The sequence below is a fragment of the Loxodonta africana genome, chromosome 23 (genome assembly GCF_030014295.1).
Source record: "Loxodonta africana isolate mLoxAfr1 chromosome 23, mLoxAfr1.hap2, whole genome shotgun sequence".
Classification (NCBI taxonomy): Eukaryota; Metazoa; Chordata; class Mammalia; order Proboscidea; family Elephantidae; genus Loxodonta; species Loxodonta africana.
In genome coordinates, this window is record NC_087364.1 from 75,314,545 (window position 1) to 75,340,299 (window position 25,755).

At 40.0% G+C, this 25,755-nt stretch overlaps 1 protein-coding gene across 1 annotated transcript in view; it reads left to right on the top strand.

Moving 5' to 3' along the window:
• RSRC1 (arginine and serine rich coiled-coil 1) overlaps positions 1-25,755 on the top strand; it is a 393,771-nt gene that overhangs the window by 297,692 nt on the left and 70,324 nt on the right. Inside the window, exon 7 of the mRNA XM_003416130.4 lies at positions 21,095-21,163. Coding sequence (XP_003416178.2) covers positions 21,095-21,163 — 69 coding nt within the window. The remainder of the gene's footprint in view (positions 1-21,094; positions 21,164-25,755) is intronic.

The following is a 25,755-nucleotide window of genomic DNA, read 5'->3' on the forward strand; positions in this document are numbered from 1 at the left end:
TGTCCCTCCAGTTTAGGCAGAAATCCTACCAAGCCCTCTGGTACTGGGTCCGTTGCCCTCCTCAGTCCCTCCAGTTGCTAACATTCCAATAGACAACAGGAGAAACAGAAAAGATCAGTTATTCTCATTGCGCCACCTAGCGAAACTCAGGAGCTGTGTGCTTACCACTGTGTCTCTAACTGCCGCGCATGCCCCTAGAAATTCACCAAGGTCCAGGTTCACGAAGGTTGGTTTAGTCATCGTATTTTGGTGTATAGGAATTTTAAGACTGAAATACTATTAGTGAAAATGTAAATATTTCTGCTCACTTACTCTCTGAAGGCATTGCCTCTAACAAAAAACAGTACCTGGGTAAAGTTTTAACATTACGCTCCTCTGGTTGTATTTCTAAGATTTTACAAGGTGATGTGCTTTCTAGAAAAGTTGAAATTACTGAAAATAGATGGTACAAAATTAGACTGAAGACTTGGCACAAAACACTTAAAACATCTGAAACTAATTTTTTTAGTCTTTTTATGGTAAAATATACTGATGTTTTTCTTTGATGAGGTTATTTACCTTTTATTACAATGCAGAAGTATTTTTTGAAACACTTTGCCACATGTATGCATTTGAAATGAAAATTGTATTGTGTTAAAAATGCTAGGCCTACTAAGCTGTAGTACAGACTGACACCACGCTAAATTATCTGTTTTTAAGTCTGTGTTTGAGGTGTTTGAGTGAGAAGTCTTGCATGGTAACCATTCAGCCAGGCCTTTATTTTTGTAATGTTATTAAATCCCAAACTTTCAGAATGCTGGCAGAGATAAGAATACTGTCGTCAGAGTTATTGGTTTGCGTTGATACAATGATATAGGTACCTAATATTTAAAAATCAGGGAAAGTAATTCATCCAAGTGGAAGACAAGTATTCGCTATGTATCTAAGTTTATTGTGTACAAAGAAGTGTAAGACTTCTGTCCTGAAGATTCTTATTTGATGTGATATTTGATTACTGTGAAAATTCGTAGGATTGATTGCTCTTAAATATATTCTGGAAAGAGAAGTTTCTAAAGTGTGTATGCTTCTAAACTTAAATATCGAATTATACTCTAAATGATTTTTTTCTTTTTTGGTAAGGGAAAGAAAGATTCATTCTTAAGAACTTGTGGATAGACATATTTATCAATGCATACACATATGTGTAAACATACATCAAATTAATATAATCTTGAAATTAGAAGTTTTGAGGCATTATACCTGATTATATATTTGGAATATTAACACTCATAAGACTGGAATGAAATGTGGTGATTAATGTAATTTTCTGAGATACTGATAAATTTCAGAGTATCTTTTTGCCACAAACGTTTCTAAAGTATTTAAGTAACACGAACAGAATTAAATATTTAATATGCTGCTATTCCTCAGAGCCGTCATTTTCGGTGTTAATCTTCAATTTATTTCAGTGAACATTGATTAAGGTGCTCACGAGCTCGGCCCCCTACAGCACTGCACTGAAATCTTAAGGTGTGTGGCCTTGAGGAGTTGGCAGCCTAGAAGGGAAGAACGACGCATGTCCGACTGGCAGTACTGGAGGGACGGAGTCCTGAGACCTGTTGTTGTTGGTGGTGCCGCTGAGTCAGTTCTGACTCACAGCGACCCCATGTGACAGAGGAGAGCTGCAGGGTGGGTTTGAACTGCCAGCCTTTCGGTTAGCAGCCGATACGGTGAAGTGTCCAGGAGGAGGCTACAGGCCAGGTGAACCGCCAGCATTGTAGACGGCTAGGAATATAGATACAGCAGGTATGAGGTACAGAGCTTGTCACAGAGCACACCCAGGAAACAAAAAAATAAACATTAACATATTCTCGTCTAAGTTTTCTCTTTCTCTTTAAACCATTAATTGGAAAAATCCAGCTCAAGGGTCTGGTTAAAACCTACACACGTTCACTCACACACTCTCACACACCAGCCACATCCTAGTTATCTATCCTCTTTAAATCTCACTTGAGTTTAAAGCAGGCCTATTTTATATCCTGTGCGTTTTCTCAGAAATATCATTACACAGACTTAGTGCAGATTTCCCTAAATAAAATTTTGTGTCAAGGAAAGGATTCACTACTAAAAACTTGTGAATAGGTTAAATAAAAGAAAGTATAAACTGTATCATAAACAGTCCAGATGCATGTACTTTTAATACAGACAGTAATTACTGTAATTAAATACTCGTATTTTTTTTATCTTTAATAAGAGTGCATAGATAATTTTACACATCTTCCATAAATATAATGTCTTTAATAAAACAGTCACTGTTGAGTCAGCTCTGACTAGTGGCAGCCCACCGTGTGTCAGTAGAGCTGCGGCCGTGATCTTTCGGAAGTAGATTGCCAGGCTTCTGAGTCACCTCTGGGTGGACTTGAACCCTCAACCTTTCAGTTATCCACCGAGCATGTTAGCCATTTGTACTTCTCCGGGGCTTCTGACCAGACATCAGTGTATACAAGTGCTATTTTGCTCTTTTGAAGTTATAAATGTTTTCACGTATTTTAGCTCATTTTTTTAAACTAGCGTTTTATTTCATCTTTTGAAAAATTGAAAACAGTTTGCTAAGGATTTAATTTAGCAGCATTCATTGGTACTGACCTGAGTTTTGAGGATGCAAAAGTAAGAGACAAATACATGAAACAATTACAATGTAATATGATTAGCTACTGTACTACTCCAAAAGAGATACAAGAGCAACTAACTCTTCAGATCTGGGAAGGGATTCTCATAAAATGCAACATTTGAGAAAGTGAGCAAGCCTTCCAAACCTAGGGAACCGGAGAGGCACAGAATTGTGAAAGAACGTGGCTTATTTCCTGAATTAGAATGAGTTCTTAGTGTTTGGAATGTAAAGGACACGGAATGGAGTGATGGCAGAATGAAGAAGTGGGCTGGGACCACTTGGTTCGGGGTCTGGAAGGCTGTGCTAAGGAAGTGATGTTTCCCGACCATTTTAGGGAGCCAGTGCAGTGTACTTTCTTGGGAAGATGGCTTCCACTAAGCTCGCGTTGCAAAAGTAGTACTGTTCCAAGTCAAGTAACACCCCACCCCCAGACAAGTAGTTTGAGTATCTTTACTTAGTTTCCAGTCCCCAGGGTGTCCTGAGACAAGGAGAAGGAGCTGGTCCAAGCGCGCTGTCATCAAACCAACCAAAATTATTAAAGATTCACGTTTCAGTCATTAAGCTGTTCCCTGTAAATCTCGGTGCCTAAGCTTCTCTTCATCTGGGGTATGAGATATACTTTTACCTCTTGGCTTCTTAGCAGTATACGCTAAGTCAAATATTTATTGAACATCTACTATATATAGCAGAATTTTGAGTGTTGGGGTTAAAGTAATGAACTGAAGAGACAAAATCTATTAAATTTTTCAAAGATCAGTTACCTTATCTTGGCAGAATAAAAAGAAATGACTTTTTTTTTTCCATACTTTGACCAATGGGCAGTCCTTTCATAAATTGTCCCAAAGAAAAGAGAAAGGTTGATGGTATTACCTACATTTTGCAATTGGAATAACTCAGGTACTCCTTCAGATTTACCAATAGGACAGTTGTGTAATTGGCACAAGAATGTGGCTTCTTGAATCCCAATTGTATGCCTTCCACTAAGACACCTGAGTCCTTCATTTAAAAAACAATGTTAACTCCCCTCTTCTGAGTCTGCTGTATTGGTATCTGATTTGCATCTAGTTCTGAAACCTTTTCATGACTTAAGTTCATCTTCTCCTGTACCATAGTAAAGACAGCCCCATATTCAGCAACTAATACATGCTGGATTTCCAAGTGCTTGACCGACAGGCCGTGATCTGTAGCAGTCGCCTACAGGAAAAACCAAACACCTAGGTCTTGTGGTCTCCGTAGGTACTCGTGAAAAATTCCTGGGGCAAAGCTTCCTGGCCAGCTGAATCACAAGGCCCGCGTGACGTGATGAAGGTTTTGGAACAGCTGATATTTCATTTAACAGATGGCCTCTCCCAGCTCGTAATAAACCTGTGTGCTCCCCTCTGTTACTGTAACTTGCTGCTTCTCAAAGTGCAGGACCTAGACCAACAACATCAGCACTGCCTGGGAACTTGCTGAAAATGCAGAAGTCTTGGGCCCTACCCCAAAACCCAGGGACAGCAATCAGTGTTTTCACAGGTTTTCCACAGAATGCCTATGTATACTGAAGTTTGAGAACCACTACATTAGAAAAAAAAAAAAAAAAGGTACGGTAAATTAATGCCAACTTGAAAATACCTAGTGTCATAAAATACTGATGGTTGACGGGACAGCCAGGAGTGGTGTAAGCCTATAAATGAGAGAGCTGGTGAGCAGTCTGTTCAGTTTGGGGGGACAAAGTCTCACCACCATATCCTGGTAAAACAGCTCTGCCTGAGATCTTCATTTTATTTGTTTCTTTGATTCTGCTTTTTATACTCTGATGTTATTGCAAGTGTTTATGTTTGTTTCAGTACTACAAGTAGAATTGAAATAAGAGAAAAATTTCAAAAAGAATAATGTATTTCTATTTTTCTGAATATATGAATTTCTTCTTTTTGATATGTATTTTTATTATCTATAAAAATATGTAGACGTAAATGTCTATCATCAAAATAATAAAGGATACTAAAGACCATATATTTCCATATATAGTATGCTTTATTAATGAAGTATATTGATTTCCTAGTAATAAATATCTAGTATTCACAGATCTAACCCAACCCATAGGGTTTCCAAGGAGCTGCTAGTGGATTTGAACTTTCAACCTTTTGGTTAGCAGCCGAGCTCTTAACCACTGCACCAGCAGGGCTCGCTCACAGATCTACCCACCCACTGCCGTCGAGTTGATTCCGACTCATAGTGACCCTATAGAACAGAATAGAACTGCCCCACAGAGTTTCCAAGGAGCGCCTGGCGGATTCAAACTGCCAGACCTTTTGGTTAGCAGCCTTAGCACTTAACCACTGCGCCAGCAGGGCTGCTTCACAGATCTAGGGGAGTAGAAGCCTCCCTGACTGTTCTAATACCAGGCCACACCTACAAAGGGCCACAGTTCGTCATCCGAGGAAGGCTGTGTTATCACTTTGAATTGCATTTGCAGTATTCTGTAACATGGTAGGGACAGCCCAATTAGGGCAATGACACAAACCCTCTATCAGGATGTAGTATATAAAAAGTGCATTTAAAACCTATCTTTAACAGGATGAAATCAGAACACGGCGTAAAGCTCCTTTGGGGGAAATTTGTGGGCTCAGCAGTAGAAGTCAGTGTTTTAGCAGAGGTGTTCGCACGTTTAGTATGGAGTCGTATGCGTTAAGGCACTGAAATCCAGCTGTCAGTCTCAGACCAAAGTGATGAGTCTCTGAAGTGAAGCAATCAAAACCATGGAATGTACATAAATATTAGAATATTCCTGAAAGAAAATCAGCTTCAAAATATTAATAACACAGCAATTGCACCCCAAATTATTTGCTTTCATACTTACCTTAAAACAAAGGACAGTTCATTCATTACTCTCCTGACTTCACCTCTAACTAGAAAAATAATAAATTACTGTCCTTTATTTAGAAGCACTGATAGAATTAGATTTGTTTTATATGATTTCCACTAGTTTTTAAAAAGTCATTATAACGGGAAGATGGGCAGGCAGACCGTTATAGCCCTTGGCTGTAATATTACTACGTATGTAACCTTGAGCAAATCATTACGCCTTTCTGAAACTTTTTCGGGGTCGTAAGAAATACCTGTACCTTAGAATACTTGGAACAGTGACAGACACACAGTAGGCCTGTTTAAGTGTCTGTTTCCTTCCAGGAATTAAAGCCATGAAAACAAAATGTGTGAATAAAAATACATGATTCTACTTAAATTAAAAAAAAAAAAAAAGTAAGAGATAAAGTAAAAATTAGGGAAAGAAATATGGCATAACTTTCGATGTAGAAAATTATTGCATCTGATGCTTGATTTTGGACATATATTTGAGCATTGCCATTTCTGAACTTTAGTTATTACTTTACAGGAATTTCTTACCTTTAGTTACTTTTTAAAAATACGTATCGATAGGGTGTTTGGAGTTACTGAAGAGAATAAGCATTGCAAACAACTTAGTGGAGCCTAGGATACGATTCCTTTCAAAAGTAGTAACTCTGTAGCTCCAAACCCCAGAGTTTTTCTGAAATGCCGAAACATCTTTCCTGGAATGGGGCTTATACTGGTGGCCCACAGACTTCAAACTGGCATCGAGTTGACGGATGTGCAGTAAGTCAGAGGAACACAGAACGATGAACTTATTTTTATATTCCGTATCACCATCCTGTAAAAAAGAAAAAAAAATCTGGTACAGCTTTTCTTTCAGAGACTAGATGTCACTACAGTTATATATCCCCGTGTTATTATTGGTTTATTTTCAAAATTTGTTCTAAATTTTGAAAATGACATCTTAATTGCCATAGGTAAGCCTTTAGTTCAAGTTATGGAATGGCAAGTTGGGTAAGTATCAGGCATTACCAGAATTGAAAAAGAGAAATATAGCATGAAGAACACTATAATACTTTCCACATTAGAAAAACAAAAAGCTATCAACTTTTTCTTCTTAAATTGTAACGGGATCTGCTTGATTCCTTCCTTGACTTTGGCATGCTCGTGGATTCCACCAGGAGTGTTGGGAATAGACGTGCCTGTGCCAGTGAGGAGATTAGGATACACTGCACACAACCATGTTAGACCAGCACGTCTGTCTGTAGGAGTGAGGAGATGAGGATACACTGCACACAGCCACGTTAGACCAGCACAACTGTGTGTAGGAGTGAGGAGATGAGGATACACTGCACACAGGCACGTTAGACCAGCACGACTGTCTGTGTGTAGGAGTGAGGAGATTAGGATACACTGCACACAGCCACATTAGACCAGCACGTCTGTCTGTAGGAGTGAGGAGATGAGGATACACTGCACACAGCCACGTTAGACCAGCACAACTGTGTGTAGGAGTGAGGAGATGAGGATACACTGCACACAGCCACGTTAGACCAGCACGACTGTCTGTGTGTAGGAGTGAGGAGATTAGGATACACTGCACACAGCCACATTAGACCAGCACGTCTGTCTGTAGGTGTGAGGAGATGAGGATACACTGCACACAGCCACGTTAGACCAGCACGTCTGTCTGTAGGAGTGAGGAGATGAGGATACACTGCACACAGCCACGTTAGACCAGCACGTCTGTCTGTAGGAGTGAGGAGATGAGGATACACTGCACACAGCCACGTTAGACCAGCACGTCTGTCTGTAGGAGTGAGGAGATGATACACTGCGCACAGGCACGTTAGACCAGCACGTCTGTCTGTAGGAGTGAGGAGATTAGGATACACTGCACATAGCCACGTTAGACCAGCACGTCTGTCTGTAGGAGTGAGGAGATTAGGATACACCACGCACAGGCACTTTAGACCAGCACGTCTGTCTGTAGGAGTGAGGAGATTAGGATACACTGCACACAGCCACGTTAGACCAGCACGTCTGTCTGTAGGAGTGAGGCGATGAGGATACACCGCGCACAGCCACGTTAGACCAGCACGTCTGTCTGTAGGAGTGAGGCGATGAGGATACACTGCACACAGCCACGTTAGACCAGCACGTCTGTCTGTAGGAGTGAGGAGATGAGGATACACTGCACACAGCCACGTTAGACCAGCACGTCTGTCTGTAGGAGTGAGGCGATGAGGATACACTGCACACAGCCACGTTAGACCAGCACGTCTGTCTGTAGGAGTGAGGAGATGATACACTGCGTACAGGCACGTTAGACCAGCACGTCTGTCTGTAGGAGTGAGGAGATTAGGATACACTGCACATAGCCACGTTAGACCAGCACGTCTGTCTGTAGGAGTGAGGCGATTAGGATACACCACGCACAGGCACTTTAGACCAGCACGTCTGTCTGTAGGAGTGAGGCGATGAGGATACACTGCGCACAGCCACGTTAGACCAGCACGTCTGTCTGTAGGAGTGAGGCGATGAGGATACACTGCACATAGCCACGTTAGACCAGCACGTCTGTCTGTAGGAGTGAGGAGATTAGGATACACCACGCACAGGCACTTTAGACCAGCACGTCTGTCTGTAGGAATGAGGAGATTAGGATACACTGCACACAGCCACGTTAGACCAGCAACCAGCACGTCTGTCTGTAGGAATGAGGAGATTAGGATACACTGCACACAGCCACGTTAGACCAGCACGTCTGTCTGTAGGAGTGAGGCGATGAGGATACACTGCACACAGCCACGTTAGACCAGCACGTCTGTCTGTAGGAGTGAGGCGATGAGGATACACCGCGCACAGCCACGTTAGACTAGCACGTCTGTCTGTAGGAGTGAGGCGATGAGGATACACCGCGCATAGCCACATTAGACCAGCACGTCTGTCTGTAGGAGTGAGGAGATTAGGATACACCACGCACAGGCACTTTAGACCAGCACGTCTGTCTGTAGGAGTGAGGAGATTAGGATACACTGCACACAGCCACGTTAGACCAGCACGTCTGTCTGTAGGAGTGAGGCGATGAGGATACACTGCACACAGCCACGTTAGACCAGCACGTCTGTCTGTAGGAGTGAGGCGATGAGGATACACCGCGCACAGCCACGTTAGACTAGCACGTCTGTCTGTAGGAGTGAGGCGATGAGGATACACTGCGCACAGCCACGTTAGACCAGCACGTCTGTCTGTAGGAGTGAGGCGATGAGGATACACCGCGCACAGCCACGTTAGACTAGCACGTCTGTCTGTAGGAGTGAGGCGATGAGGATACACCGCGCACAGCCACGTTAGACCAGCACGTCTGTCTGTAGGAGTGAGGCGATGAGGATACACTGCACATAGCCACGTTAGACCAGCACGTCTGTCTGTAGGAGTGAGGAGATTAGGATACACCACGCACAGGCACTTTAGACCAGCACGTCTGTCTGTAGGAGTGAGGAGATTAGGATACACTGCACATAGCCACGTTAGACCAGCACGTCTGTCTGTAGGAGTGAGGCGATTAGGATACACCACGCACAGGCACTTTAGACCAGCACGTCTGTCTGTAGGAGTGAGGAGATGAGGATACACTGCACACAGCCACGTTAGACCAGCACGTCTGTCTGTAGGAGTGAGGTGATGAGGATACACTGCGCACAGCCGCGTTAGACCAGCACGTCTGTCTGTAGGAGTGAGGCGATGAGGATACACTGCGCACAGCCACGTTAGACCAGCACGTCTGTTGGACAACCTTGGTGTGCCACTCAGCAGTGAATTGGAGCGTCGAAGCTTTTATAATAAATGACATTGAAATTTCCCCAGCAGCAAAAAGGAAGGGCACGTACAGTAAACCCTGGCAAGTTTGGGTAATCTTTAAATCCCACGTGGGGGTATAAGAATTAAGAGAAAATCCAGAAGACATGACACAGGATAAAATGGTGAAAGAAGAAGCTTTTACTGTGTGAACTAGTACAAAGTATACAAAAGGGGAAGTGATGAAAAGCAGACAAACCCAAATCATTCGATACGTTCTGAATATTTATACTCCCACATTGGTGCCTGAAAAAAAAAGTAAGAGAGAAAGGAATTAAAAGATATGATATCATTTCATACTTTTTACTTGTCATCTCAGAATCCACAATATTTTAACATCACCATCCCTTACTATTATTATCTGAACAACTTTCAGAAATAAACATAAAGGACCTTCTGAGTCATATATAACAAAGCATTTCTAGATTCCAGAATAACTGTGCTTTGGAAGTAATGTTTCCTGTGTCTCCAGCCATCCAAATGGGAGTTTTTAAAAATATTTTAAATGATCAAATATCTTTCATCCTCTTGAAATCAGAGCTAGGAAAAAAAATAAGATGACGGAAAGCACAGACTAGATGAGAATCTCCCTGAGTGTATTCCTTGTTTACTCGTAGTACAGGAAGGAGTGGTTCTGTAGTAAGATAAAGCGGGGGCACGTGGGCTAAGCTCAGGGAACAAGTTTCTTTACTGTAGAGTGTCTCGGAGTTTGCCAACAGACGTCGAGACTCTCCACGAGGGGAGGGTCACGTTGCGTTGTCCAGTCTTGTTCCACGTGGAACCCTGGTTAGAGCCAGTGGGCCGTCAGAGGAACGAACGTTCCCTGGAACACGCTGTGAGTAAGGCGAGGCCAGAGGGTCTCTAAGGCTCCCTCTAGGTCCAGGCATTTGTGATTTCTGAGAATTTGATTGTACTGCATAAGATTTGTGTTGCAGCTTCTCTCTTGACTCGAGGTTGTTTTGAATCGGTAGGGTCTCCCTGGCAGTAGACAGCACCCCTTGGGAACACAGCTTTCCTGGTCAAGCTTCCCTTTGGGTCTGTGATAACATACCTCCTGCCTTTCTACTGCTGTTTATTCCAGAGCCCCATTGAACTTGACTGGAAACATAAAATGAAATATAATTGAGCCGGTTTTTTGAGACTCCATGAGCCGAATGATTGGCCTGACTTCCTGGCTAACACTTAGTTACCCTGCAATAGGCAGCTCAAGAGCATAGCCTCCTCCGGGTCTTTGACCATGTCCTCTTCCTTTATGCTTCCAAAGTCCGTATACACAACTTCTAGTCTATGAACTTCTTCATCTCTCAGTCCTCAGGTTTTAGCACAATTTTAGGGATACAGTATTCTGTAGTTCCTGAATTTTTCTGTCATCTGTTTTGTAAATCCATTTTGAATAGACAGATGAAGGAACTAATGAAAAAGAGCCTGCTTATAAAGTAATCCACAAAAATAATATTTATAGAGCACTTGCTGATAATGAACAATGGCTTTCTTTTTTGTTGTAGCTGTTCAGCCGCAGGAATTATGTATTTGTGAAACTTTTTTACTTGTAGTTACTGTTGACCTTTATGGTATTCAGGGTAGATTGGGAATAGTCATTTCAGCTGTTAGGCATGACTAAATGTTTTTACTCATATGTTGGTATTGCTGGTGTTTATTAGTGGTACAGGTTAGTAGGTGATAAGAACTTGTCATCAGTGGAGCTCATGTCTATGCTGGGTGCACAGCGGAGGAGGCAGAGGCACCTGGACGCAGCTAATATTGTGACCACAGGTACATAGCCTTTAAATATGCAGAAGCAACAGCTGTGTTCATACGTCAGTTTTTAAATGAATTTGACGTAGTGATAGCTAGTGCATTTTTATGTTATCTGCTGTGCTATTGTTGGGATGGCCTAGGTAAGTCATTGTTTGCATTTTCTTAACTAATACAAACTTAGTATTTTGTTCTAATTTTTTCTCGTTTTTAAGTTCACATACCTTTAAAAATCTCTGGTGGTTTACTTTTTTAAACATATAAAGAAAAAGCAGGCTTTTGCAGTTCTGATGTTTCTGGTTATTCCATTTACTTGATTTAAAAATTTTCATGCTTTTTAAACCAAGTTGCTAGATCTATAATTATTTACTTTGAAGCTTGTATGCCAGTCCTTGATCCAATATTATACCATTTTCCCTTATGTTTCTTTTCATAGAACACAGATCACCACATTTTTTGTTTTTAGAAGCTAGTAACTAAAAGTTGTTTTCTCCATACTTATAATGGTCCACTCGCCCGTTTTTTCCTCCTGGGGCATTAAAAATTTCAGTGGACAAAGAAGTCATGGTACTTGCTACCAGATGAACAGATAGACTTGGAAAATTGATTCAGAATCTACTCTCTTGCACGTCTTCCAGGAGACACCTATATTACCCCTTTCCATTAAGACCTAGAGAGAGATTCTGGCAAGACCGAGCTAAGACTTCACAGTCGTCTGGTTTTTCTTCCTCTAGATTAAAATTAAAATTGCCTTAACTGTTCACATGAAATTTCGAAGGAAATGAAACTGTAAATGTAAACAGCGCCTTTCTCTTCTTTGCTAACATCTCTCTCACAAACACATCGAATACAAACTAATAATGCCTTTCTTTAGGCACTTTCTTACTTAGAACCGTCATTCACTCCAGCAGTACGTTTCAGACACATGGTGGTTATTGAAGCATGGAGATAACAACACTCTGGGATCAGAATTACTCTTAATAGCACTGCTGATTACGTTTCCACTTTAGATGAGCTACTGAATTTTGGAAATGGGGAAGAAAATCTCAGGATTATTGAATGTTTCCCACACACAGATGCCCAGGGGACTTAACATGATATGTCCAAGAGAAACTTTCTAGATACATTTTCTAATGCCACCTTAAATGTATGAAAAAATAAGCGTGTATGAGTGGTTGATACCAAAGCAGAGGCTTCTTCAGGTGTTCCATGTGATTTTGAATAACACATATTCAAGTAAAAGTTTCTTGATAAAGCAATAACATGTACATGGAAAGGGGCTCATTAGGCTGTATTTCTGGCTACTCTTTGCTTCTAGATGAGGTAAGAGACAGGCTAAAAACAATACCTAACTGGAGTTCACAAGCCCCGTACCATGGCCATTGTGACCTTGGCAAAATATTTAACCTTCTTGGGCCCTTCATCTCTCATTAATAAGATATGCATAACAATAACTTATCTAGATAGAGTACCCATACTTAGAATTCTTTGGGGAAATTACATTTTATTGTTAATTTATATTTTATCTCTTTGACTGACTCGGACTTTTTAAAACATTTGATAATATTTAAACCAAATAAAGTCAGTGTCATTCATGGTAAATGTAGTAAGAAAGAATGAAATGTCAGAGAATTTTCTCAAAGGTGTTTTGATAACTTACCCAGCAAAGGCTGTACCCATGTGAAGGATGAGATGGGCAGTACTGGAAGCAGTACTAGTCTCCTGACTACAGATCACCCAGCTTTACACTCTCACTTAGAACATTTTGATACAGCAGTGCCTATAAAATGCCCTAGCGTCTTTTTCTTAGTGTAAAAAGCACTCAGAATTATACTATACTGAAATAAACAGAACTATATATTTTGAGTGAACACATACCTGAAGACCAAACAGTAACATCAAGGACATCACAAATGAAGAAAGCAAGGGGTCATTAAAAAGAGAGGAAAGAAAGAAAAGACCAAAATGAATGTCAGAAGAGACTCTGAAACTTGCTCTGCAACACAGAGCAGCTAAACCAAGTGGAAGAAATGAAGTAAAAGAGCTGAACAGAAGATTTCAAAGGGCAGCTTGAGAGGACAAAGTAAAGTATTATAATGACATGCGCGAAGACCTGGAGGTAGAAATCCAAAAGGGAAGAACACGCTTGGCATTTCTCAAGCTGGAGGAAGTGAAGAAAAAGTTCAAACCTTGAATTGCAGTACTGAAAGATTCTATGGGCAAAATATTGAATGGTGCAGAAAGCATCAAAAGAAGATGGAAGGAATGCACAGAGTCACTGTACCAAAAAGAACTGGTTGACATTCAGCCATTTCAGGAGGTAGCGTATGATCAGGAACCTACAGTGTCAAAAGAAGCAGCCCAAGCTACACTGAAGGCACTGGTGAAAAACAAGGCTGCAGGAGTTGGTGGAACACCGACTGAGATGTTTCAGCAAATGGACGCAGTGCCAGAAGTGCTCGCTACCTGGCCAGCCGGCTGGACGAGATCCGTATTTGTGCCCATTCCAGAGAAAGGTGATCCAACAGCATCATTAATATCACCACACAAGTAAAATTTCCCTTAAGATCATTCAAAAGTGGTTGCAGCAGTACATTGAAAGGGAACTGCCAGAAGTCCAAGCCAGATTCAGAATCACGTACAAGGGATATCACTGCTGATGTCAGATGGATCTTGGAGGAAAGCAGAGGAATAACAGAAGGATGTTTTCCTGTGTTTTTTTGACTATGCAAAGGCATTCAGTTGTGTGGATCATAACAAATTATGAATAACATTGCAAAGAATGGGAATTCCGGAATACTTAATTGTGCTCATGAGGAAACTGTACATAGACCAAGAGGCAGAACAAGGGGATACTGCATGGTTTAAAGTCAGGAAAGGTGTGTGGCAGAGTTGTATCCTTTTTCCCGTACCTATTCAATGTGTACGTTGAGTAAATAGCCCGAGAAGGTGAACTATATGAAGAATGCAGCATCAGAATTGGAGGAAGACTCGTTACAGCCCATGATAAGCAGATGATACAACCTTGCTTGTTGAATGCGAACAGGACTTGAAGTACTTAATGATGAAGACCAAAGGCTGCAGCCTTCAGTATGGATTACCCTTCAATACAAAGAAAACAAAAATCTTCACAACTGGACAAATAAGCAACATCATGGTAAATGGAGAAAATATTAATGTCGTCAAGGATTTCATTTTACTTGGATCTATAATCAATCAATATCCATGGAAGCAGCAGTGAAGAAATAATCATACAACATACTGCATTGGGCAGATCTGCTGCAAAAGACCTCTTTCAAGTGTTAAAAAGCAAAGATGTCACCTTGAGGAGTAAGATGTGCCTGACCCAAGCCGTGGTATTTTTAGTTGCCTCATATGCATGCCAAAGCTAGACAACGAGTAAGGAAGATCGAACGAGAATTGATGCCTTTTGAATTATGGCATTGGCAAAGAATATTGAATATATCACAGACTACCAGAAGAATGAACGTATCTGCCTGGAAGAAGTACAGCCAGAATGCTCCTTAGAAGCAAGGATGGCTTGACTACATCTCACGTACTTTGGACATGTTATCAGGAGAGATCAGTCCCTGCAGAAGGACGTCCTGCTTGGTTAAGTAGAAGGTAGAGTGAAAAAGAGGAAAACCCTCAAGGAGATGGATTGGCACAGTAGCTGCAACAAGGGGCTCAAACATAGCAACAATTGTGAGGATAGCTTGGGACCAGGCAGTGTTTTGTTCTCTTGTACATAGGATCACTATGAGTCGGAACCAACTCGACAGCACCTAACAACAACATACATTTTGCTAAATGCTTTTTTAAAAGCTTTTTATTGTGGTAAAAGTATATAAGTAAGTGAACATTTGTAATTTCTGCAGTCTTCACATGTACAGTTCAGTGACATTAATTACATTATCATGTTATTCAGCCATCACCATTAACCCTTCCTAAATACTTTTATTTACTGTTTATCCTCTCTGGGCTCCAAAATATATGTAAGTGCATCAGGAAACTTCTTCACCATCTTGAAAGTATAATTTGTTTTTTAACTTTACAGATGGAATATTGGAGTACGTATGTATGTTTTTAAATAAAGGTAGTTAATAAGGTGGGAAGACCACTGGTGTAGCCAAGTACGCTAGCAGTTTTTCATGCCTTCCTTCTGTCTTCGCCCTGTTCGTTTACACATGTACTCACGCACCTTGTTTTGTTTAGTAAATGAGATCGTATTCTACATTGTTCTCCAACTCGATATTTTAACTTAATATTTGTCTTGAAGATCTTCCCATATCAATGGATACAAATCTATCTCATTCTTTATAATGGCTTTATAGTATTTCATAATTTTATACTGTCATTTATTTATCCTCACCCATATTTAGGTTGTTCTCTTGGTTTTGTTTTGTTTTGTTTTTTAATTACAAAAAGAATTACATCTTTGTATGTGTGTCTTTGTATACACATGCAAGTATTTTCATAGAATAATATCCTAGAAGTAGAATTGCTAGATAAATCAAGGGTATATGTACATTTGATGTTGTCCGCAAGTCCAGGAGCCTTCTAAAACTACTTCACAAGTTTATATCCTACTGCCAGGGTATGAGAGAATTTATTTCACTATATCATTGCTAACACTTCATGTTATTTTTAGTCTTTATTTTTAAACAGTTTCTTGGGCAAAAATTTATAACATTGTTTTAATTTGCATTTCCTTGAGTACTGGTGACATTGAGTGCATTTTTAATATGTATTTGGGCCATTCATGGTCCCTTGAAAGTTTGGTAGAAGTCTTACATAAAACTGGGTAGCCTAGAAACATTTTTTGAAATAGAAGTTTAATTTTAACTTTTTAGATGTTCTACGACTTCTTATTTTCCTAAACGATTATTGATTTTCTCTAGATTTCCCAGTGTTTTGACATACGGTTGTCTGTGTTTATATTTGTATATTGTTTAATTTTTAAAATTTCCTCTATCTCTAGTAATGTCATTTTATTTATTTCTTACGATGTTTATTAGGGTCTCCTTTTTTTTTTTCACCCCCCTTTGATCAGATGCTCCAAAGGCTTGTCTATTTTACTGACTCTTTGAATATTGAGTACCTCTGTGTCCTAGATACTGTACTTGGCTGCTGGGGCCACAAAAGCAAACAAACAACAAAGCACATTCCTTACCCTGGTGGTAATGTGAAGGTTACATCGGAGGGCACAGGATCAGAAGTACAAACAGGAGCTTCTTTCTTGTTCAGAGTGAAAAGAGGTGAGGTCCTGAGTGTGAGTATTGGCAGTGAAATTGAAAAGAAGTGGGTAGATTCCAGAGATAAACTATGAAGTAGAATCTGATGGAATTCCTAGCCAATCAGTGATGCAGCGTGAGGGTAAGAGTTGAAGGAGAGTGTCACAAAGATTTCCAGCAGGAGAGAGTGAGTGACTGGTGAAATACGAATCAGCAAAAGAAGTGGACCAGGTTTGAGTGAAAGACTGTGAGTTCAGTCATGGGCGTGACTTTGAAATATCTGTGTGGAAGCATCAGGAAGTGAGTGGAAAAATAGTTCTAAAGATCAGGAGAGGGACTAGAGCTGGAGCCAGAGAGAAACATGGCTATGATAGACATATAGTTTACATGTTAGACCTTCTGTAGACTGCCCAAGAACAGAACTCCAAGAAGTAAAATGTGGGTGAAAGAGACAAAAGAAAAGGTTGACAAAGAATTGTTAGAATTAGGAGCATGTTATGAGAAAGATGTTGTTGGTTAACTGTTTTAAAAATACAGAAGCTGAGGTAGCCATTAGACTTGGCCATGACAGCGCTTTTAGGGACCATTACATGAGCCTGTGAGGGAAAAGGTGGTGGGAACAAGAGTAGACAGTGGCCTGGTTGAAAGGAGAGTAAGTACTGTAGAGAATTTGTAAGACTTACCTGTGTTTATAGTCTGAGGGTGAGAGAGTCTGAACCTGGAGAATCAGAAAGGATCCTGAAGGACTTGGATGGGAACAAGTTGTGAAGCACAAGGGATGGGCTCACTTTCTGAAACGAGGTGAATGTAAAAGTCTGGGAGTGGACAGGAGTGAGGATGAGAAGATATAAGGAGCTGGGAATGGCATGTGAGGGTATTGACGTTTATAGAGAGAAAGCATAGTTCGTTACAGGACATGAGGATGGTTTTTAGTAGAGCCAATGGCATTTATACACTGTACTTATATACTATAAATAGAAAAAGTGGCCAGATGTGTTGATAACAGATTGTTAAAAGAATGAGAGAAACGAGGGTGTTTATGAGCATGGAAAGGAGGCCTGGTTGCACAGCGGTAAGCGTTTGGTCGTTAGCAGAAGGTTTGATGGTTTGAACCCACCCAGTGGCTCCATGGGAGGATGGCCTGGCGATCTGCTGCCGTAAAGATTACAGGTTGTAGGAAACTCTGTGGGGCAGTTCTACTCAGCATGCCACATGCGTGGAATTGAAATGGGTATTTTGGGGTTCAGGTTGGGTAGTAATGGAAACGAAGCCTGGAGGGACTGTTCGCGTGGGAGCTGGGAAGAGCCAAGTTACTGCAAGTTATACACAGGGTTAGTGGAAGGTGTAAGTCCTTTTGATACGTGAGCTGCTTTAGAGTAGATCCTGCTGTAAATTCCAAAGGTAGCCATCAGGAGTCATAGAGACTGGGACTTGCTGCTTACCGGTCATGCTCTTTGGGCTCAAATTCCTTGGCGCTGCTAAAGAGATTCAGTATCCCCATATGTCAAACGGGATTGCTGCCTTTTACCGAATATAAAAATCATTAGGAAAAACTAAATCATATATGAATGACCATGAATTCTTCCCTTATTGACATTTAAATCATAGTGACAGAAAGAAAAATAGATTTTTCTTCTAGAAAAAAAAGAGTCCCTTAATAATCAATGAGGAGTTTATCCTAATGACTCAATTTGAGTAAATGAATTATCTTCAGATAAATTCATTCATTTTTGTAGAAAACATATTGATTATTGGTAAAACTTTTAAATTTGTGCTTTTAAAATTAATTATTATCTATGCTATGTGTCCCCACCCCCGCCCCCCGTGTCTGTCAGTCCCCCATGTGTCATAAACTATGGATAACAGTGCGAGGAATGGAAATTCCAGAACACTTAATTGTGCTCATGAGGAACCTGTACATAGATGAAGAGGCAGTTGTTCAGACAAAACAAGGAGATACGGATTGGTTTAAAGTCAAGAAAGGTGTACGTCAGGGTTGTATTCTTTCACCATACCTATTCCATCTGTGAGCTGAGCAAATAATATGAGAAGCTGGACTATATGAAGAAGAACGGGGCATCAGGACTGGAGGAAGACTCATTAACAACCTGCATTATGCAGATGACACAACCTTGCTTGCTGAAAGTGAAGAGGACTTGAAGCACTTACCAATGAAGATCAAAGACCACAGCCTTCAGTATGGATTGCACCTCAACATAAAGAAAACAAAAATCCTCACAACTGGGCCTGTGAGCAACATCATGATAAACGGAGAAAAGACTGAAGTTGTCAAGGATTTCATTTTACTTGGATCCACAATCAACAGCCATGGAAGCAGCAGTCAAGAAATCAAATGATGTATTGCATTGGGCAAATCTGCTGCAAAGGACCTCTTCAAAGTGTTGAAGGGCAAGATGTCACCCCGAAGACTAAGGTGTGCCTGACCCAAACCATGGTATTTTCAATCACATCATATGCATGTGAAAGCTGGACAATGAATGAGGAAGACCGAAGAAGAGTTGACGCCTTTGAGTTGTGGTGTTGGCAAAGAATATTGAATACACCACGGACTGCCAAAAGAAGGAACAAATCTGTCTTGGAAGAAGTACAACCAGAAAGCTCCTTAGAAGCAAGGATGGCAAGACTGCGTCTTACATACTTTGGACATGCTGTCAGGAGGGATCAGTCCCTGGAGAAGGACATCATGCTTGGCAGAGTACAGGGTCAGCGGAAAAGAGGAAGACCCTCAACGAGGTGGATTGACACAGTGGCTGCAACAATGAGCTCGAGCATAACAGCGATTGTACGGATGGCGCAGGACCGGGCAGTGTTTCGTTCTGTTGTGCACGGGGTCGCTATGGGTCGGAACCGACTCGACGGCACCTAACAACAACATGCTATTTCAGCGTTATTCAAAAGATTTTACATATCTATACACATACACACACATCTGCACACATACATACTTGGGAGTCTTGATTGACAGCATCAAGCTAAATTACATACGATATTTAACCATAGTGCAAGAGCCATTTGCAGTTAAAAAAAAAGAAACATAAAACAATATTCCAGTGAATTGTCCACGTAGAGCAACAAATCAGTAAGAAAGGACGAAGCCGCATAGTGAAATAGATAAATCAGATTTAGGCAGAGTAGTTTATTGAATTTAAATTGTGCCCAGTTGGCCCAAGAGCTGTATATAAGCAATCCATCTTACGTTGTTGATGGAGGTTCTTGAAATCCGCCTGATGTTTGCATTATTAAATTTCAGCCTAATGAGCTCTGCTAATACATATTGAAGATGGTTGTAAGGAGTAGAATGTGAATCTGAACGGGATAATTTGAAAGAAACATAAGCTGGGCATTTTACATGACTCAAGGGGTATATCTACAATTACACATGTAACCAAAATTGAATTTAAATGGGATTTCTATTATCCCTGTCCTCCTACCAGGGAGAATAAAGTGTAAATGAAGTAAAAGTCTTTAGACTTACTGGTGGTTTGTTTTTATTATCTAATTTAATAGATTCTCGCAGTGATACAGAGTGGCATAAAAGTTTTAATATTTCATGACCTTAAATGCAGTCTAAGTGTGTATAAAAGCTTGTAACTGGAAACAGATGTCTGCGTAATTGGATATAGCACTTCGTAACACCATTATATAAGTTTTATGTTTTAAGAAAGTGTCAATATTGATGGTGAAGAAAAATCATACTTGGAAGAAAAATAATTATGTATGTAGCATGTATTTTCTTTAAAGTCTCCTTTTAAACCAGGTTTTGTGCTTTCCAAATGATATGTTGATTTTGTACAGGAAAAATATATGCAGCCAGAAGCCAAAGTGTAAGTTTGTCTATTTTTTAAATCACACTTTACATGGCTGTTATCATTATAATAAAGGCTCATCCAAAGTTTAACGTGGCACAGTTTGATTCTTTTCCTTTTGGTGAGGCAATACTTTTTTAACTTAATGTTTCATCAGCCGTAATGCTGTTAGAGACTTATTTGCACTTGGTTCACTCATCAGGCAGTGGAACGGCAGTAAGGAGGAATCGCTCCTCAGAGACGTTAGTGCTTTGGAATAAATGATGTGCTAGAACAGAAATGTAATTAATTTACAGGGTGTATTGATAGTCCCTTGTTACTGTGCTGTGTATTTTTAATCTTCTTTAACATCTGTAGTAAAGTGTGTGAAAACCCCTGCAGTTGAGCAACTAGTAGATAATTAAGTAATAAGGGAAGAGGCTTCTAGAGGGAAAAAGATTCTTTTTACCAAATGCTGTCATAACATGAATAAAGAACTGCAGCTGTGATGTGCCATGAAACAACAATAATATGCTACTTAATTAGATACTACTGCATAGATATTGCAAGCTTCTTTATTTAAAATATGGATGGTAGCTGAAGAGCTTTCCTCCCGAGTCTCAGACAGGTGCGTGGCACTGACACATCGGGTCACCAGTAACGTCCTCAGCAGCCTTTCCCAGCTATGCCACCGTTTAAACCGATGTTCTTAGAGTTGATTTCTCTTTTGTACGGAGATTGTAGTGAATTAAGTTCAAAGATTCTAAATAAGTATTCTAAATGTTTATTCTGAATAAAGGTTCTAAAATGTGTATTTGAAATTTCCAACCACTTTGTTTCTTTCTTCTGACTCCTTCACAAAAAACATGTGATGATTTTTTTTTCCCACGTTCCCCAGCATTTCCACTTGCAATATGGGCATAAAATAAACGAAATTTCATTGTTTTTCATTTCAGCGAAAGCTGATGAAGCACTGAAAGCCAAGGAAAGAAGTGAGGAAGAAGCAAAACGAAGAAAGGAGGAAGGTAAAGGCCTGTGTATGTTTTTTCCAAAGCAATCTTTGTAGTTAGGGCCATGCTTTGGCGTGATTCTCTCCATTCCTTCCATAGACCGTGGAGTATAATCAGATGGCTTCAGGGGTACCTCAGCCTACTTCGTGAACCCAAACTGTGACAATATCAAACTGTGTTTAAGGTCCTGGATGTTTCCTAGCGTGAAATTAGTTTATAGACATCCTACTATATGTTCTGGGAAGTGGGGAAGACAGAAAATTATAAAGTAGAGCTGGTTTGTTTCCTTCTGACTTTTATTATTATAGTTAACAAATTATCCACATAAATCATAGAAGTAGATTTAACTTTTAACAGTGTTTTAGCGGTGATGAAGAAAATGTCTCTTGCCAGCAGGTCTTTTTAAAAAGCTGTTAAGTAATAATAAAATAAATGTGAGAAATAGTCATAATTCAAATTCAGAAATTCATCTTAATTTTTATGGATTACGTGTTTGTTCTTCCCCCTTGAAAACACTGAAGCCATCCCCCCCAAATTATAATGTAAACAAATCTAAAACGTTTTTATCTCCCTAACAAACTTTTATTTTCCTTTTAATTTGCTACCTGAGATTTACGTGACTGAAAATGTTGCCTTTTCCTTCACGGAGGCTTCCTGTATACTGCTCTGAATTATAGTGCTTAAAGCGAGATCCAGGCCAGTCTTGGTCAGTGAGTTAAGTGGGTGATCTGCCTGGATCGACAGTCATCTTTACTGGCTGATTAGCGGAGTGACCACTTCCTCCGTGAGCTTAAAAGAAGCTGAAGCCCTGATAATTTGTGCCAAAATCCTGGCTTTGAATGCTATTTTCTAAATCTGAAAGTTGAAGTTTTTACCTCAGTACCTTTCTTTTACTGTGACAACCAGAAAAAAAAAAAAAAAATTTGTACTTTCAGCTTCCATTGGGAAGCCGAGATTTAGTAGAACCAAAAATGTTTGAGTGATAGTTTAGCCTGCTTAAAGGCAGTACCGATCAGAGCCAAGCCCCCAAAGCAAATCCAGAAAACCTTCTGTAGGTTTAGGTGGCAGAACCCTGCAAATAAATAGCCTTAAACTAAACGTGGACTAACTTAAACATGTGAGCGTGTAGTGGCGTGCTAAGATTGACTGTCAGCCTGGGCTCATTTGACCCCTAGAAATCCTGACTTTATGCTCTTGTCCTGGATCGACTAATTTTATGGTATATCCAGAAAACAAGTGAATTCCAGTGGCAAGAATCATCAGTAGAATTCTCTTCTTTTGACTCTAAAGTTCACATCTTGGTATTGTTAAGGGGGAGCAATCTACCTGATTTTAGCTCTGCTCGTGCTGTGTACACACAGATGTGTTACTAGATGCAAAACAGTCTAAGCAAATTACAGTGTTTTAGTTCTGCTGTGTGGTGTGGTATTCTGATCAATGTAACTAATGGCCTAATGACCCTTATAAAGCCCGGTGTACTGTAAATCACAAGTGTGGTTCTTATTACCAGCCAACACAGTGAAGGTACAGTATGGTAGTTATTAGCCTAATGCCATTAATTCAAATCTTAATTGAAGTCATAATCAGCTGAAAAAGAATGGCACCGATGATAACCACGGATATTGAAATTGCCGGGTGATTTATTATTGTGAAGAAATGTAATATGAATGCTTGAACTATTTAAGGAAACTGTTTTTTGAATACTTAAGAACTTCTCATTTACATGTTGACAATTGATATTATTATTAGTCTCTGTTTTTCAGTAAATTAGTTTTAAGCATCTTTAAAAAAAGATACTCTACAAATTTTCAAGTAACTATAGATACTTGAAAGTTATACTATAATTCTGTTGAAAATATCCCAATATTTTTACTTTCCACTAAGCCCAGCTGACCTTGTATTTAGCCTCTGATACACAGTAACTTTTTCCATTTTAATACATAAGAATTGTTGGAAAAGCAGCATTCCTCCAATCATAAACCCATTGCCATTGAGTCGATTCCAACTCATGACAACCCTACAGGACAGAGTAGAACTGCCCCATAGGGTTTCCAAGGAGTAGCTGGTGGATTCGAACTGTGGGCCTTTTGATTAGCAGTGGACTGCTTAGCCACTGTGCCACCAGGGCTCCCATCATAGCTATTTCAATGAGCGTCTTTACAAGTCTTTTATCTTACAGGGTAAACTCCAGAATTATAGAGGCCTTAGAGTTTAGATTGTTCACTGTTATATCCGTGGTGCCTAGCACATAGTAGGTTCTCAGTTTCCTGAATGGGTGAATGAAGGATGGCATGAATGAATGGTCAGTTTACCTTCTATTCTTCTAAGTCCATGCTTAAATAGCTAAGCTTTGACTTGCAGTTGATTCCAAATAACATTGTTGAAAATGGAGCCCATCTTTATTATGTCAGAGCGCTGGTTGCTCAGCAGTTAAAGCGCTTGACTGCTAGCCCAGATGTCGGCAGTTCGAACCCACCAGCTGCTCCCTTGGAGAAAGATGTAGCAGTAGGCTTCCATAAAGATTACGGCCTTGGAAACCCTATGAGGCAGCTCTACTCTGTCCTACAGGGTCTCTCTGAGTCTGAATTGGGCCCTGGGTTTTGTTATGTCCCTTTTCTAAGACAGGACCTTCCCCCATTGGGCTCCTGCTGGGGTGCGTTACAGCCGCGCAAAACAAACCAGGGAATGCGCAGACAGATTTACCAACCTAACTGGGCTCATCGAACAGAAAAGTTAAAACACAAATGCTGAAGAAAAATTCAGCTGGTGCCGTAGAAGGCATGACCTGTACTTCTAATAGACACTGTGTTTTCTTTTTCATTCAGTAGATTTCCTTTGCTTATATTTTTTAAGTGAAAGTAAATAGCTAGTCTCTTTGTCGTCGTTGTTTTATTTCCAGAATTTTCTTTCTCATGAGTTGTTGAGATACTTGGATGCTATCAAATGATCCTTTGCCTGAAAATGATTAGTGTATAAGCTACATTTATTTTATTTCATATGATTAGTCTAGCTGCAAATTGAAACCTGAAATACATCAGCGTGTCTATATGCACGTACGTCTGCACCTGAAAGAAGAATAACCCTTTATTTCCAGTCTGTAAGCTGCTAGTAATTCACTCTGTCACATCGTTTATACAATTCATCTCTTAATTTCTCAGCATGCTGATATGCAGCACAGGGTTGAAAGCATTGTTAAAATGTAGATAAATGTTGTCTACCCAGCTCCCTGTATCCACTCTCTGTTATCTCAGAAAAAGCCATTGTGTTAGCGTAGCAAGATCTGTGCCTTACACGTTCATTCTGACCATTACGCAATTCTTTCCTCTGAGTGTTCTTAAATCAATATCGTAGTTATGTTTGCAAGTGTTGTATCCAAGATAAAGGTCAGGCTACACACCAAAACTCATCCAGGGTGACTACTTTGCCTTCTACCTTGTGAATTGCAGGACCCCCATAGAGTGCGTTTCATTGTCCTTGTGTGTAGCTGAGGCATTTTCCATGTACTGAATATTGGTGGTGGGCACTCTTTCTTGGACCATCTACTTTCTAACTCTTTCCACATCCGTTGAATTCTATAAAGCTTATCATCACTTAGTAAAGGTCAACTAAGTATTTAAAGTTGAGGCTTATAGTTTCCTTCTGTAAAAATCAATACTTTTTAAAAGTTCTAGGTTATATTTTTGGGAAAAATGAACAGTACTAAATCTTTCAGTTCTATTTTCTGTTTTCTGCTTTGACTTAATAAATGCTTCACTTTCAGTTTCTCTTTTCCCTATATGTGTTTAAACATGTTACAACTGTGCTTTTAAAACATGTAACTAAAAATCATTTCAGCCTTTTCTCTTCATTCAGTTTCTTTATTACTGAATGTTTGAGCATAACTGCTTAGATTTTCTATGTTTTATTCTTATCTTTAACATAGTGTGCATTTAAGGGTTCTAACTGTGACTGAACAGTTAAGCTCTCGGCTGCTAACCAAAAGACCAGTGGTCGGAACCCACCAGCCACTCTTGGGGAGAAAGATGTGGCAGTCTGCTTCCATAAAGCTTACAGCCTTGGAAACCCCATGGGACAGTTCTACTCTGTCCTATAGGGTCACTAGGAGTTGGAATTGACTCAACGACAATGGGTTATGTTTTAAATACATTTATAATAGTCTTTCTTTGCATTTTGACCTTTCTCTAATCTGAATTCTTATTTGTGGTGTTAAGTATAGTAGCTTTTGAATTCCTTTTCCACTGTGTTTATTCAGAATAGTTCTACCCATCTGTTAGTTTTTTATTTCAAATATTTTTGTTTCAACAAGTGTTAGGCAGCCCACTCTAAATTATTCATGGGGATGGTGGACAGTGGTAATATCAACATAACATGAATCAGTTCAAGGGAGGTCTTGGAGTAATCCTCAAATCTCATTTGTTCAAGTGTAAATTCATCAAATCTTTTGCCACTACTGAGCGACAAAAAGTAAAAAAATATTGGCCTTAATTTCACTGTTTGTTTTTTCAGTTAATCCTTTGGTGGACGTGGAGGTAAAGAGTACTAGTAGCTTAAAGGAAAAGAAAGTACCAGGCAATGTTCTAAGTAATCTGCGTATTTTTACTCACCCA